At 44.3% G+C, this 17,407-nt stretch overlaps 1 protein-coding gene across 2 annotated transcripts in view; it reads right to left on the reverse strand.

The window, feature by feature from the left end:
* Positions 1-12,395: 12,395 nt before the first annotated feature.
* FHIP2A (FHF complex subunit HOOK interacting protein 2A) overlaps positions 12,396-17,407 on the reverse strand; it is a 59,974-nt gene continuing 54,962 nt past the window's right edge. For both annotated transcript variants that reach the window (XM_075935415.1, XM_075935414.1), the window contains exon 17: positions 12,396-17,142. In XM_075935415.1, the coding sequence (XP_075791530.1) occupies positions 17,037-17,142 (106 nt within the window). In that variant the 3' untranslated portion in view covers positions 12,396-17,036. The remainder of the gene's footprint in view (positions 17,143-17,407) is intronic.

Below are 17,407 nucleotides of genomic sequence, written 5' to 3' on the forward strand. Positions count from 1 at the left end.
ATTTACTGGATAAATATCAAATGCATGTTATAGCTGCTCAGAGCACAGTGAATCAATGTCAATTATACTGTAGTCTAAAGATATCTCTGATAATCAATTTTTGCTTTCTGTCTTCACCAGCACAGAAATACGTTCTATAAATACCAACGTTACAGCTTATCCTTATAAAAGCACCCGCCAGAGCTCTGCTTGGATACATCTACACAGCAGGCAGTTATGAAATAATGTTGACATACTGTCAAGCTGGAGGACTTCTTACTCCGACTCCTGTAGCCCTCATTGTGCGAGGAGTAAGGGAAGTTGGAGGAAGAGTGCTCTATTTCGAAATAAGTGCTGTGTAGACATCCCTAATTTCAAAATAAGCTATTTTGAAATAAGCTCTGCTGGGGATGTAGCTCAATTGCATAGGTTATTTTGTGTTAAGCCCTACTGTGTAGATGTACCCTCTGTCAAACTTCACTTTAGGAATGAAAAAACTTTTAGGAAGTGCTTTTGAAACTGAAATACCTTCGGACTAGGTAACTCGATGACAGTTCATCTTGTAATGGTTTGTATTCTTTTTATTAAAGGAATACTTAAAATATATTGAGTTGGTCCATGCATTAAAATAAAATAACAAACAAGAAAACCTCTTTTTGAAGTTTGACAAGAAAAGGGTGAGCAGACCAGATTGGTATAATGGGTACATCTAGACTACACAGTTTTCTGTGTCCAGGGAACGCATTTGCTCTTCTGCCTTTTTTTTTTTTTGACAAAAAAGCACAGGCACTCTTTCGGAAGCCCCATGTGTTCCTCATTTCACAAGGAATAAGGGGGCTTCTGAAAGAGGGGTTTTTCTCGACATTTGGCCTTGTCTAGATGGGCCAAATGTCGGAAAAGCCTTTTCCAACAAAAGAATCGGAAAAAACTACGCAAAATGCGGAGTGCATTTTGCGTTGCTTTTTCTGAAAAAAAGATGTAGTCTAGCCATACCCAATGAGTTAAAAATGAATTACAAAAGGAAAAAAACATTGGGTTTGTTGTAGGGATGTCATCAGTTAACCGATAAGCCTCACCCTCACTCGGTGATTGTTTTCGATCAACTGGTGGCCCAGCTGGCCTGGAGCAGCCCCCCCATCTGATACGGGTGGGGTGCTGCTCCAGGCAGGCCAGGCCTGGCCGACTGTGTTGCACCACAGGTAGGGAGCCATTCCCCTGCAGGATCCTGTTTAAGCAGTTAACAGGTTAAATGTAACATTTTACCCAGTTAACTAATTAAACGGGATTTTACATCCCAAATTTGTTGCCCTTTTTGGATTTGTTAGGCTGCATAAATAAGGTCTAGCAAGTTGTGTTTTACTACTTGCATATTATCTTAGAAATACCAAGCCTTATTTTGATTTATTTTATTATTAAAATAACTGCAATTGACATCAGGACCTCCCTGCACTATACGTACACAATAAGAGATAACTCTTACTCCAGAGAGGTAAAAATTGAAACAGAGGAATTACAGAGTAATTTTGAATGAGGGCCACAGCAGTGAATTGGGAGCTCTCTCAGTCCTCGTTGTAAGGCCTTGTATAGCCAAGAAAGTTTTGCAAGCTGTACCGGTACAGTTATACAGGTATAAGCAAGGCTTGCCGAACCGCAGCAAGCCCCGCTCGCCAGCCGCGCTGTCCGGTGATCTGCGTATGCGCAGATCGCCCGAACCCGGCTCTTCCGGGTTGCAATCTATTCGCCACGGGAGAGTAGATTGCATTATTTGTCAAGCCTTGGGTATAGCACATACAGTTATTCTAGTATATGAGTGTCCAGATGGGGGTGAGTTATAGAATCATAGAGCTGGAAGAGACCTCAGGAGATCAAGTCCAGCCCCCTGCCCAAAGCAGGACCAATCCCAACTAAATCAACTCAGCCAGGGCTTTGTCAAGCTGAGACTTAAATGGAGATTCCACCACCTCCCTGTGTCCTGGGTTGCACTATTCACAACTAAGACAGCTCTGCCTCCTGACCGTTCTGGAAATTAGCTGAGTCAGGCCAATACCCCTTGAAGTTTTTACACTTGTAAACGTGCCCCCCTTCACCCACGGGGGTCCGTCCGTTCTTCCCAATCCGCCCCCTTGTCCCGTGGTCCCAACACCCTCAAGGCTGCCTCCCAGCATCCAAGTCAATCGTACTGTTAATTCCTCGGGTCTCCTCCGAGACGCCGGAGGATTCGCTTCCCCCGATGGGACCCCAGGCCCACCCCCTCTCACGGACCCCAGCCCAGGGCCCTAAGGACTCGGACGTGATCCTTGTCCGGTCCGACTGGCAGGGCCGTAGCCAAAACGCGCCAGTCCGCAGGCTCCCTTCGCCCGCCCTGGGCTGCTTCCTCTCCCCATGCAGGTCTGGCCCGCCGAGTCGGGGCTTACCTCCTCGGCTTGGGGCCAATCCATCGTCTGCTCTTGGGGGTGGATGCTCCCGGCTGGCATTTAAATCCCCGCGCTGCGTCCCGCCGGCATGGCCCTGCCTGGCGTGGCGTGGGTGTGTTTCCGGACCGGCGCTGGGCCTAGCCGGTGATGTCACCAGCCTGGTTACAAGAAGGAGGGAGAAAAATTCTTCTCCTTATCCTCTGATGATACACCAAGAAGCAATAGGCTTAAATTGTAGCAAGGGAGGTGTAGGTTGGACATTAGGAAAAATTTCCTTTCAGGTGGTTAAGCACTGGAATAAATTGCCTAGGGAGGCTGTGAACTCCCCATCACTGGAGATTTTTAAAAGCAGGTTAGACAGACACCTGTCAGGGATGGTCTAGATGGTGTCTTGTCATTCCAGGAGTGCAGGGGACTGGACTTGATGACCTCTGAAGGTTCCTTTCAGTTCTATAATTGAGCCTTCCCATCTATGACATTCAGCATTTCTGCCCTTCTGGGATTCAGTCCTCTGTTACTACCATAGTGACCCAGGCAGTCTTTCTATTCACTGCCCTGCTGGGTTATGCCATATCTTCAGTGCTGGTAAGGGAAACCAGGCCCATTCTCCACTCCAAGTTCTAGTCCAGGGACCCTCATCCCAGCACAGCAGTACTGGCCTCACTCCCTCAGCCCCCACTGCTCCTTCCCTTGACAGCTTCCTACTCTTCAGGGTCCCATGCCCTTTCTCTGCCCAGACTCACTCCCTCTTCCCAAAGAATAACTGCAACCTTTCCTAGCAGCCTCATCTGTTACGAGCTTCCTGGTTTATATAGACCCTGCTCGTTCCTGCAGAGGTGAACTTCCCTCTAAGTAGCTGCCTCCTAAGGCTCCCGTTTGCAGCCTAATTAGCTGATTGGGCCCACCTGGCCCCATTCAGTTTTGGCAGGGCCAGTGTAGGGAACACAGCCCATATTATTATCAGTTAATTGACATCTTAGTATATATTGAAGAAAATGTCCCTACATGGACAAGACCGTGGGTGAATCTTAAACAACAGACTTCTCCTGTTTGTCAGGTATTTGAGTTAAATAGGTGTTATGTAAAAACAGACCTACTCTCCTCTCCCAATCCTCCCACCCCTCCAAAAAACACACAGGCTACGTCTACATTGGCAAGATTTTACGCAAAAGCAGCCGCTTTTGTGCAAAGTCTTGCCACCTGTCTACACTGGCTGCAAGTACTTGCGCAAGAACACTGATGTTCTAATGTATAAAATCAGTGCTTCTTGCACAAATACTCTGACGCTCCTGCTCAGGGATAAGCCCTCTTGTGCAACTGTTCTTGCGCAAGAGGCCAGTGTAGACGGGCAACATCAATTTCTTGCGCAAGAAAACCCGATGTTTAAAATGGCCATCGGAGCTTTCTTGCGCAAGAGAGCGTCTACACTGGCACGGATGCTCTTGTGCAAAAGCACATGTCTTGTGCAAAGGCACATGCCAGTGTAGACGCTCTCTTACTCAAATACTCTAACGCAAAAATTCTTGCGGTAAAGAGTATTTGCGCAAAACCTTGCCAATATAGACGTAGCCACAAAGTTTTGACCTGACTAAAAATCCTCTCTCTTCTCAATTATTCAGAGTTCACTTCTGTGGCATCTGTGATGGCATAATGCTATTAGTTCAGTCAGCCAGTCACAGTGTATTCCAGGAAAAATGAGACTTCTGTTCCAAATGTAAAACCAGCAAGCTATGAAACATTAATGAAAAACAAAACAAAGCCCCAAACCTAGACAATTTATCAACCTGTTTTCAGACATCATATATAATAAATGAATAATTAAAATTAATGAAATGTAATGAAAATTTCAACTCTTTCAGGCCAATTTCCTTTTCACAGATTGTTTTAAGGTTATGGATGGTACTTTTCTGCCACTTCAAGTTTTTCCTCCTACAACATATCTGCAGTTGTTCCTTGTCAGAAAGTTAAAACACTACCAAAAGCTCAGAACTGAGTTGGAAACTCCCATTGGCTTTATAATGGCCAAAATTTCACCCCAAGAATCCACACCAGTATCATTCTATGGGAAGAACTTTAGGCCTGCAATTGAATCTGTGCAGGCATGGACCAGATTACAGCATCAGGCCCCTGTTAGGTATTTGTTGTCATAAATTCACAGTTTTGTTAAATTGAATTCGTAGCTGATTATGGTAATTCAACAGTAAAGGGAGAAAAGATGTTCTGGGGGATTTGAAGAGATGGATTTAACCATCAGGGTTGTCACCTGGCTGATTTTTAACTAGCCTGGATTTATTTTTTTTTACTGACTAGCCAGTGAAAAGATTTAACATGTTGGGTTTTTTGCACTTGCAACCAACATTCCTCACAAGCTGCGTGCATGCACAGACATCTTGTAACTACTGTGTGGCTTCTGCCAGCACTGGGCTTTTAGAAGCAGGACAGACCTAAGACTCGTCAGCCGAAAGGGGATCCTTTACGGGCTGAGGTAAGGGATTTTTTCCTGAATAGCAGAAGTGCCAACACTGTTAAAAAGGCAGAAGAATGGTAAGGATTGCAAGTAAGATGAGGGCCAGAACCATAAGCCCATGTATCACAGGCTGGGTGGGAGACCTGAGGCCTAGCCAACAATGGTCAAGCAGGCCTCTGCTCACAGAATTTGGCACCAACAGGGCTGATAGGTATGAGGCACAGGTGTAAAACACTAATTGGTATTGGGCACAGGTTGAAAGCACATTCCAGAAGAAGGGTAACACCACCTCATCTATAAGCTCCTTGGTACCCACACACTCCCCACAGGTAACAGGGCATACCGACCCAAGTGCAGGACAGGGTCTAAAATGACAGCAAGATGGATAGAGATGTTTTGATTGAACCACCTAGTGCAAGGTGATGGGTTGTATCTAAGTAATGTCCTGACACATCAGGAGCGACATGTAATTTGTACCTGTGTATACAGATGTGTCTTGGTCCTGCTTAGGGGCCAGTGAGACCCTTCACTGACTGAGCTGATCCATTGTCAGGGGGGGTTCATATGTATAGTGGTTCGGTAGAGTCAACTGACAACTACTATTGTACTTTGACAATAAACCTGGCCTGGTGCCTTCAATCCTTATCTGATTTTGTGGTATTCGGGGGCTCTCTCAGAGTCTGCTGTGCTGACTGTGTGCACAAAGTCAACACAACCCACAGGAGCAGCAAACAGGAACACAGCCAAAATGGTTATCATCATTGAACAGCTCAAGAGGCCTGTCGGGATTCCACACTGGTGACTTCTGACAACCACACAGGCTGTCTCAGAAAACAGGGAGATTAAAGTTAGAAAAGTCTGTCATACTTTAGTGAGACCTGTAGTGAGATAAAGGGGATAGCAATGGGTTTTCTCAAGAAAAGCATAATGAAGTTTCAGGAACTGGGTTATTTGCTTCTCTCCTGTATTTCACTGCAGCATGAAGGACATGCTGGCAAGGTTAATCAGGCAATAACCTACCCTGCTCGCTATGGAAGCTGCAACTTTTGGAATGAGGTTATTACTCACATGGCTTACACCTACTGGACTGCTTTACTCAGATTACAAGGAACTATTTGGTTTACAAGAGATTGTTCAAGCAGATGAATCCAGACCCCTGCATTCTGGCAGAACCAATTTAAGCTATTCAGGAACCCATAATTAGCTCAGAATCTTGAGATATACGACTGGTTTAGTTCATTTCCCTGCCAAGGCAGGCTGGATTTGTGTTGTACATTTAATAGAGCTTTGTCCAGTCTCATTTTAAAATGTGTCAAGTGATGGGATTTCTACCACTCTACTTGGGAAGATTGCCCCATGGGCTAACAGACCTCACTGTCAGGAAGTTTTCACTGATATTGAGTCTCGATTTTCATTAATGCCATCCTATTACTTGTTAAACACCTTTAAATTATGCTAGACAATTCTATTCTTGATGTTTAACCCATCATGTATTTGAAGATTTATGTTCACCATGCCTTACACTCATCATTTAGCCAGGCTAAATATATTTAATCCAATCAGTCCAGCCTCCCAACTTTTATTTGTTGCTCTTCTCAGCCCTGTTCTATCTTGGTATGGACATTTATGAATGATCATGTGTAAGACCTGAATTTTGTGCTGTTTCATCCTAGGTAAATGGGAGGTGAAATACTGTAGACTGTTGGCATCCTTACCCACTTGAAACATTCCCCCAAAAACACCCCATCTCTTCTCCAACCCCAGAGACATTCCTGATGTTGGCATTTAATTATTACTGTAATGCATTCCTAAGACAGAAGGGTACGTACAAATATAAGCCTGAACTCCAAAAGTGGGCTGATCTGGGACTCTCTCAAGGACCCTCTTCCCTTGCTTCTAACTCTTCTATTCCTCAGAGCTGTTTGATGGTAACGAGATCCATCTCATCTGGCTACGATGGTGAGTCAGCAGGCTAGCTCTGTATTTTTCTACTGGGTCCTACAACCACTGTTACACAGTACTTTAGCAGGGGGCCAAAACTTTGTTGTTTCCAGGAGTTTTAATATTTTATACTTTTAAAATATATTACACCAAGGGAAAAACATATTTAATTATGATGCCATAAAGCAGAATAGCAGAAGCAGTCAGATATGTCCATATATTTTCAGAGATAGGAGAAATGTCATAATCATTATTCTATAGTAATATCATATTCCACAAAAACCATCCTGCCAAGGGCATTGGGAATGGGTCCTGCCATATGGCTAGATGCCAAGTTGTAAGATTTCAGTTAGCTGCACCTTTGTATGACAGATCTCTGACTCCAAAGACAGCCAGCCATCTGCCCAAACTTGTAAAGTTCAGCTTCTCATACTTTCCTTCCTTTTGAGACTCCGCAGACATTTTGGACACCGGAAGGTTCTAATCCTTCATAAGCTTCACTTGATTTCCAAATTGCACTTCAGCTCTCCTCTTCATCCTTCAAACAAAAAAGCTTCAGCAGAAAAAAGATGCATCAGCAGCATATGGTTCTAGGCTCAAAGGTCTCATGCAAATTTTGTCACACCCAATGCTCTGAACATCAATCTACCTTAACCTACTTGCCTCACATTTCAAACCAGCAAATCTCCTTGAGACTTTGACACCACTAGCACTGGATGTGTTAAAAGGTTAACAGATCTCACAGGTCCTGCATTAACTGTATCCTGGATGACTTTTACTTGAATTCCATGAGGCAGGTTAATGTCATTATACTAGAGGCCATACTTGGGTGGGATACTGTGATTAAAAAAAAAAAAGTGTATGCAAAGCCTCAAGGTCTTGAAGCACAAGACTAGTTTGTAGCTCATACAAGCTATGAAGCCTCTATGCATCAGTTTGACAATGAAATGCAGGATTGCAATGCAATGTTTTGAGGATGTCAAAGCAACAGCAAAGGATAAATGTTTCAGTAGTGTTTTGAAGGAATTTCCTCATTGCTAGAAAAAACAACCATGCCTAAATGGTAACATCCTTCAATGCTTCATGCAGATATAGCAATTAAATGACTTAGGGGAAATGACAAACCTTTGGCACCTAGATAAAAAAGCCTGAGACTTCACAAATCCATAAACGGCTCTATCAAGATACAGGCAGTCCCCGACTTACGCAGATCCGACTTATGTCGGATCCGCACTTACGAACGGGGCTTTCTCGCCCCGGAGCTCACAGGCAGCGGTCCGCCACCTCGACCTCCGGGGCGAGAAAAGCTGCTCCCGGTGCCCCTGGTCTGCTGGGGACCGTCTCCAGCAGACCAGGGGCATCGGGAGCAAAGCCGCAGCCCCGGCGGGTTTGCTCGCGGTGCCCCTGGTCTGCTGGAGACGGTCCCCAGCAGACCATGGGCACTGGGAGCAAAGCCGCAGCGGCGGCGGGTCCCGCGCCAGAGCAAAGCCTCAGAGGCGAGGCACCCCAACGCTGCGGCTTTGCTCCCCGTGTCTCTGGTCTGCTGGGGGGGGGGGGGCGCAGCTAGTGTGTCCCCCTCCCCAGCAGACCAGGCTTTTGTTGTGGACCCTGAGGCAGAGCAACTGGGGCGCTGCCGGTTGGTCCCGCAGCACCGCTCTGGGCACTACTGGACCAACCCGGCAGCACCCCAGCTGCTCTGCCCCAGGCGTCCTGATTCAGCCGCTGCTGGTCAGTTTCAGCAGTGGCTGAATCAGGACGCCTGGGGCAGAGCAGCTGGGGTGCTGCCGGGTTGGTCCAGAAGCGCCAAGGACCGGCGCTACAGTAGCAACCCAGCAGCACCCCAGCTGCTCTGCCCCAGGCGTCCCCAAGTCAGCCGCTGCTGAAACTGACCAGCGCTGACTACAGGAAGCCCGAGGCACAGTTGCTCTGCCCCAGGCTTCCTGGAATCAGCGGCTGATCAGTTTCAGCAGCAGCTGACTTGGGGTTCTTAAGTTGAATCTGTATGTAAGTCAGAACTGGCGGTCAGTTTCAGCAGCGGCTGAATCTGGACGCCAGTTCCGACTTACAAACAGATTCAACTTAAGAACAAACCTACAGTCCCTATCTTGTACGTAACCCGGGGACTGCCTGTACCTCTATAGCAGGCAATGCAAGCATAGGCATCTTACAGTTAACAGGGTGAGCATTTACTTTTGCACTAACATACTTCCAGGAGTTCCTATTCATGGGACAAGATCCCATCATGCTAAATCAGGGTGGGCGGGGGCAATATGTGGCCTGTAAGCCAGACGTGGTTCACTAGGGTTAGCCTGTGAAGCAATGGCTAGTGTTAGCCATTGGCCAGGAATGGCAAACCGCAGCCAACTGGAGCTGCAAGCAGCCATACCTTGGAGGCACAGGTAAATTAAGCTAATGCTGGCGAACTGTGTCCAGCTGATGGGCCACTTATTGTCCACCTCTGTGTTAGATCCTGAACAAACACAGAACAAAGCCATTTCTATCGAAGAACAAAATAAAGAAGCAAGAAACAAAATAACCCCAACCCAAGAAACAAAAGATTTTTAATAAGCTCATGAAAACTGCAAGGCATCCAAAAGTGAAGGAGTTTTCAAGGAAAAAGAGCTGTCAAAGAAAATAAAGCAAAGTAAGGGACTCCTCCAAAGACAGAAAGCCACATACATTAGCGTGGAGATCTGTACCACAAACGGAGGTTGTGATTCTGTAAGATCTGAGGAGCCAAACGTGGCCAGACTAGGCTCACAGCACAGTATTCAAGGCTAGAAGTTATCTAGTTATCACGTTATCTAGTCTGTGTATCACAGTCAATAAACTCCACTCATTATCCCTGCATCGAAACAGCAAACTGCATTATATTAAAGTACTTACAACCATCAGGAAATCAAATTCTTGTGTGGCACAGGCCGAGAAGAGAGGGGACTGAGACAGACCAATGTTGGGAGGATGCTGCAGTGGCAGGGAATGTATTTGGCAAGAAATGCCCAGATGATCCTACCAAGTGCCACAAGCCCCATACTATAGAAGAACCCAAAGCCTCGCCAATATGGCTTAGAGAAAAATTCATTCTTGACCCCCAAAATGGCAATTATTTTTAAACCGAGTATCTGAGCAATCCCCACCAGTCAGGTATCTGGGGGTATGTCTACACTACAAAGTTAATTCGAACTAACGGATGTTAGTTTGAATTAACTTTGATAGGCACTACACTAGCGCTCCACTAGTTCGAACTTAATTTGAACTAGCGGAGCGCTTAGTTCGAACTAGGTAAACCTTATTGTACGAGGACTAAGCCTAGTTCGAACTTACTAGTTCAAATTAAGGGCTGTGTAGCCCCTTAATTCGAACTAGTGGGAGGCTAGCCCTCCCCAGCTTGCCCTGGTGGCCACTCTGGGCACCACCAGGGAAACTCTATTGCCCCCCTCCCGGCCCCAGACCCCTTAAAGGGGCACGGGCTGGCTAAGGTGCCCGTGCCAGGTGCAAGCCTGCCAGCACCCAGCCAGCAGACCATGCACCTGGCACAGCTCGAGCCAGCCACCCGATGCCCCCCAGCCCTGCCCCTCTTCCCGGGACCAGGCTGGCGGCTCCCGGGAGCTTGCCCAGGACCGCAAGAGGCGGGCACCCGCCTGGTCCAGTGCAGACATCGTGGACCTCGTCCACAACCTCCACACTAGGCATAGGAAAGCGGCTGTCTAGGGCAGGAGAGCTGCCAGCCTGGCCACCCAGGAGCAGGATGGCATGAAAATCAAGGTGGTCCACTGAGACCCCCGACCCTGAGCCCTGAGCTTAGAATGGCCGTCCTGGGTCAGACCAAAGGTCCATCTAGCCCAGTAGCCAGTCTGCCGACAGCAGCCAACCCTAGGGACCCTGGAGGGGATGGACCAAAGACAGTGACCAAGACATTTGTCTCGTGCCATCCCTCTCCAGCCTTCCACAAACTTCGGGCAGGGACACCACTCCTACCCCCTGGCTAATACCACTCCCATGAATTGATATCACTTCTCTTTAAACTCTGTTCTAGTTCTAGCCTTCACAGCCTCCTGCAGCAAGGAGTTCCACAGGTTGACTATTTGCTTTGTGAAGAAGAACTTCCTGTTACTAGTTTGAAGCCTGCTACCCATTCCTTTCCTTTGGTGTCCTCTAGTCCTTCTATTATGGGAACTAATGAAGAACTTTTCTGTATGCACCCTCTCCACCCCACTCGTTCTTTTATAGACCTCTATCATATCCTCCCTCCATCTCCTCTTTTCTAAGCTGAAAAGTCCCATTCTCTTTAGCCTCTCTTCATATGGGACCTGTTCCAAACCCCTCATCATTGTAGTTGCCCTCCCCTCTCCCACCCTCTCTCTTCCCCTCTCCCACCTCCTTTTCCCAGTCTCCCCCAGTTTTGTTCAATAAAGAGAGATTCTATTTTTGAACACAATTGTCCTTTATTTTGTACATCAGGAAGGGGGACTAGGGAGGGGTAAGTGGAAGGTGAGGGAGGAATGGGGCACGAGCCCCCGATGGGGAGGACTGGGCTGGCTCTGTGGGCTTCTGGGGGTAGAACCTCTCCTGCAGCCCCCCAATTGCCCCCTCTCCCCAGATGGCAGCCTGCGGCAAGTGCAGCCAGGCTGATGGCCGAGTGCTGTGATGTGCCCAGTGTGGGTACTCCGGGCACTCCAAGCCAGGACTGCTTTGCAAGCGGGGCACCCCTGAGAACTGTCTGTCCGGGGTGGGGGTCGGGTCCCTTTAAGCGCAGCCCTCGGCTAGCCTGAGACAGCAACTCCACGCTCTAAGTCCTCATCTGATGCCCTGCCGGCACTGCTTCCGGCCATCCTTAACCCCGGTTCAGGGTCCACTTAGTGTGGACATGCTAGTTCAAATTAGCAAAACGCTAATTCGAACTAGTTTTTTAGTCTGGATGCGTTAGTTCGAATTAGCTTAGTTCGAATTAACTAATTCGAACTAAGTTAGTTTGAATTAGCGCTGTACTGTAGACGTACCCTGGGAAAGATTACTATTCTCTGTACCACTCCAGAACACAGGCTCACCCCCATTTTGGGGTCCCTTCTCCAGTCAAGATCGTCACTGACACTTCAGAGCACACCCCAGCATATATCAGGGGGAAGCCAGAATCTTAAGATTCAGGAAGCAATGGCAGTGTCTAGGTAGCTGACATTTGTGTTTCAGAATCAATAAACATGTATTGTGAGAGAGAGCACTCTACTCTTCGGGTGGCATGAGACCAGGGTTGTGACCACTTGATCCTAAGGGACTTTTTTTCCCTAAGAGCAGAGGGCACTAGCCTGAGTTCTGAGTGATTACATTCTGTCTTCTTCTTTTGTTGCCAGTTTGAGTGGGAGCGAGCATACAGCTTCATTTTGTATCCAAAAGTGTAGCGAACCCTTGCTGTACTCTTTTAAACATAAATCCCACCATTTATGGCTGTTGTGATTACTATATAAAGTTTGCTGCATGTCTGAAAATCCCTCAGGATGAAAGCAAGATCATCTTCACTTCAATGATTTTGAACCATTTTCTTCCTCTCAACACACACACAAAATTTACTTGGAATACTGACAAAAAATATAAGTCACTTCATTTAAATTAATTTATTTTTAGAATATCCCTTTTAATCCTGCATGCATTTTTAGCACAAAAATGTAATTTTATCACAACCTCCTTTGTAAAAGTTAGTACTTTATGTACAATAATGTGGTTGTTTTAACAGTTCCTTTGTTGCATATCCCGTGTTTGCTAAACCTTGGCACCACTGTTCAGTGACCTATATAAAGTTCAATTTAAAAAGTTTACAGAATATCCTGTTTAATGTAAACAAGGCAGGAGGCAAAACAAAAAGTGTAATATAGAGAGTAATTACTTTACAGGGCACAGAAAATATTATTAGTGATCATGATTGGAAAGCCCTGTATGATATGCATTTTATAGTTTTGGATTATCACACAACCCAGAGTACAACTGCCATGTAATCTGTAGGTTTCACATAGTACTTCATAACTGCATGGTAACTGTATATTTATACAGCAAATGCATGATAAAAAATTTTTTACCATGCATTTACAAAAAGCAATTCCATGATTACTCTTGCCCTGTAAAATCAGGTGTAACAATTGTTACACTTGCAATAGTGTAAGCAAGCTCAGGATTTCAGTCCTTACACATATATTTAAGTCATGTACTTTCAGACTGAAGCCGTGAATCAAATCACAGCTCCTATATTGCACAGATGAATACATTATACGAACATTACACAGACAAGAGTTGAATACTAGGAAGATTACAATCATAATGGAAACAGACTAAGGACAAACTTCTGTTCTGACAGAAGTTGCTTATTACAAAAGTTTCTACATCAGGTCCTAATCAAAACATACAATGAATGGCAGAAAAATAAAAATGTGCCCTTATTTACAAAAATGTGCATCAGGGTTAAAATGTAGTTTGAATTTGCTTATTTCACCAAAACTACCCAGTATTTTCCCCTCAAATATTTGAAAATAATACTATTGCCATGATCTTCAAAGGTGATAAACACCAGCGATTCAGAATATGAGGGGAAGAATTTGTAGAATATCAGAACTTCTGAATATCAGACCATGGTTCTTAGGTGTTCACTTGTGGGCAATAAATAACCACACACACTCACACGCAATGGGTAACTCAATGACATGCATAGATTCCATGACTAAAAACATAAAAGTTGAACTAATTTTTACTTTTAAAAATAAAAGTGCATAAAAAACAAGAAATAAAATTAAATGATTTCCACCTCTTAAGGAAGAATCGATTGTTTTTACAAAAAGAAAAGTTGTTGTCACAATTTATGATAATTATTGTAAGCAGCACCCATGAAACCTGGAAGGTCTCAAGCTTTCCTTAGCACTGCTTCACTTGCTATTAAAATGGAGCAACTTTTTGTAATTTGTGGCCTGAGTAATATTTGTTTTGCAAAATAATATCACCCCAGCTACTAAACACATTGAAGACTAAATTCTGGATAACTACATCATGAATTTAAGACTATTTGGAGTAATATCTTATTATTCAACTGCAAGCATTAAAACAATCCGGCTTGCAGCTAGGGAGATTAGGGATGTTAGATTTTGATTAATCAGCTAATCGAGTACTCAATGGAATTTCCATCCACTACTACATTAGTCAATACGGGGGTAGGGGGTGCTTGCTATCCCCACTGCGCTTCTGTCAGGTGGCTCTTACTACATTTATAGGAGAGAGGCGCAGCAGTCAGGACCCAGTGTGAGCAGGAATGGCTTCAGTCCCTGCTCACACCGGGTTCCCAGCTGTGCCTCTGTTTCCCCTGTCCTGCTCCTTCCCCCTCCCTCGGCCACAGCTTTTAAGCTGACTCCCTCCAGCACTAGCTCCTGCTCCCCCTGCCTTGCTGCCTCTGATATAGAGGCATCAAGGTGGGAGTTGGGGCAAACGCGAGTAGTTGACTTGACTACTCTTTTACATCCCTAAGGGAGATTGTTTTGTATTTTAAAACTACAGACTCTGCAGTTATCCATGCATAAACTGACAGATGCAATCTCTTACTGTGTAATTAGCTCAGATCGCAGCAACTGGTAAAAAAAATTAAATAATGCTCATGTCTCCTTCTGAGATCCTGCATCTCACATGGATTTATAATGATCATATTATCTGCAATACTTGAATGTGGATTTTGTTTTTTTACTCCCATTTTTCATAGCATTACGTTCTCTATAGTTTACATTGCAAGTGGGACTTTAGGAGTATTCTAAAAATCAGAATTTATTTTTTTAATAAATATTGAAAATAGGATTAAATTTTCCAAGAAGGGTAATTAAACTCAACTTAAAACAACAAAGGCCTGATTCATCAAAGAACTTAAGAACATGCATAATTCTACTGCTGTTTGGTATAACACTTAAAAACAAGCTTAACTTCAACTGTTTTCCTAACTCATATTCACTTTAAGAGGGTCCTAGGTAGATGCTTAACTTTCAGCTCATGAATAAGTGCTTTGCAGAATTGGAGCCAAATTATCCAAAAGTATGCATTAAACAGAAATGTACACACAAACATTTTTATACTGTATGCACAGGCAAATATATTATATCAATGAAGCATCTTAAAATGGATCAACTGTAGTACACATTGCTCTGTAAAAAAAAAAAAAAAAAATCACTTGCTAATTTCCAAATATCCATGTAAAGAACACAAAAGAAGGGAAAATACCCTTTAACTTTATTTTACTAAGCTATTTTAGTTTGAAAACATTATTGGACCATGTTCAGCAAAGCTGGTGCATATGCCTGCTAAGTCCAAGGTTCCCACTGCTACCCGTTCTTGAGAACATCTTTCATTCCAGCTGAAGTTGATGGGAAGATGCGTAGGCAGCTACTGAGTCATCTTACTCCCTGGCCAGAACCACTTTGGGGCAATACTCCTTTTTTGGAGTGGTACTCGACATTTCTGTCTGCAGGACACTTCACTGGAGTTTATGCCGTGACTAAGTGATGCATTTTTTAACTGTGAAAGTGTTCAATTTTGTTTCACAAGCCACTTGAAGACTTCTGATAAAAAAAGAGACATCAAAATTATGGAAGGCCAGATTCTGATCCCAGTTACACCCATGGAGATCAGGAGGAATGCTACTGACTGATTAAATCAGTCCTAATTTAATCTGAAATGAGATCAGAAACGGGCACTTACTGTCCAACAGGATATTGAAAACATACAAAGAAACGCCATGTGAACATTAAGGGTTCAATCCTGCTTCGTCTGTCCTTGCTACCATGTCAATATGAAGGTATTCTCCTGTGAAAACAGGAGGGATGATCTCTCTCCAGAGATCACTAAGAGTGATGTGAAGGTTAAGGAGCACATCCAACCCTTTCAGGTTACTAATGCATATTCTGCTGTCTGCAGCAAGTGTTAACTGTAATCATCCAGGAGGAATATTAGCGAAGTATGCTTGAGTGCATGTCTCTCGGCCTGCAATGGAAATTCCTGCCCTGGCTGATGGAATTCATGTTGCAAAGAATGCACCGGGAAACATCTTTGCATCCCAGGGTTGTGAAAACCAGAATTTTGGTCCCAGGTATTGTATTATCCTTTGTACTGCTGCCCAAAACAGTTTCAGTCACTCTTTTTGTCTGGACACTATGGTTATGTTTAAACAAGCAATAAAATATTTTTTTAAAATAACGGAACATTTACACTGCCAATTTTCAAGGCACAAAATATCCTTAAGCCAATGTTAAATAGCATTTTAAAAAAATACTGTTTTAGCAACTACTATTAATGACCTGTATAACTAGCATCCTTGTAAAGATGACATGGATCAAACTGGAGCTCACATACAAAAATCTAAGGCAAATCTAGTTACACAGATGAACTCAGGAGAAATCATTTGGAAAGACAAAGAGCACCACACATGAAACATGCATACTGAGGATATGATCATTGTTTACATACAGGCCCTGATTCGCCAATGTATGGCAATATAATTTCAGTAATATAAGGAATTACAACAGGGTAAAACTGGGATAACACAGTTGTGAATCAGAATTCACCAGCCCAAAATTCACTACAATGTAAGAAGATTCACAAATGTAGAATTCATTCCACCTGGAGCATATACTGCATATGAATTAACAGGTCTTTTCATCCACTTTCCAGTGTTTTAGATGGTATCACTTGTATCTCTACACATGCTGCTTTACTGTTTTCCTTTCATGTTTTCAACTGAAGAGAAAAGACTTGTGACATGAAAACATTACAGAAATAGTTTGCTATTTCAAAAAGCAATAACAATCCCAAAAGACAATTTAAGTATATGAGCCCCAGAGCATATCAAAACCCCTTACCATCTAAAATGTTGTTAAAAGAATGGCCTGGTAACCAAAGTTATGAAGTTTATGGCTCCTCAGACATTTTTTTCAGCTCTTCCAACACTGACTGGAAACGTTATGTTGTGTCTGCCCTGAAGTCCCTTTGATTGCATCCTGGGTTCAATATCCATTTGATTACAACGCCATCAGAGTGCAGCCAAGGCCAAGAAATCATGAAGTGACCAAGAACTCACCCTCCAATGCCATCCATAACAACTGTCAAATGATATTGACCCTTTGTTAGGAGGCTCTCTCTCTTTCTTCTTGTCTGGGTGGAGACAACTCTTTTTTTATTTACCAAAATGCACTTGATTTTGTAGCTCAGTCACATCAAGAAACTGCTTAGGGTGTAACTGAGGCATGGTATTTCACAAATGCAATTGCTGCCAGCTCTTTACAGAACTCTTCCAGTACAATCACTCCTTCTAGTAATGTCATGTGGTCAATACTGGGAAAGGAAAAAACAACAGGGACTAAGAAGAAGTCGCGCATGCAAACAGTTTGTGTAGAGATATGCTGGGGAGTGCATACCCCATACTGGAGGGGGGGGGCAGCTAAGACTCTGTGGGCAGAGGAAGTCCTGCCCCTTTACCCAGACTGGCATGCTCGAACAGTATAAAAGGCCGCAGAGCAGCTCAGTACGGGCTGACCAGCGAATGAGAAGGACCTTCTGTCAGACCTCCTGAACTGCTGCAGCCAGCCACTCTAGTGGC

The sequence above is a fragment of the Pelodiscus sinensis genome, chromosome 8 (genome assembly GCF_049634645.1).
Source record: "Pelodiscus sinensis isolate JC-2024 chromosome 8, ASM4963464v1, whole genome shotgun sequence".
Classification (NCBI taxonomy): Eukaryota; Metazoa; Chordata; order Testudines; family Trionychidae; genus Pelodiscus; species Pelodiscus sinensis.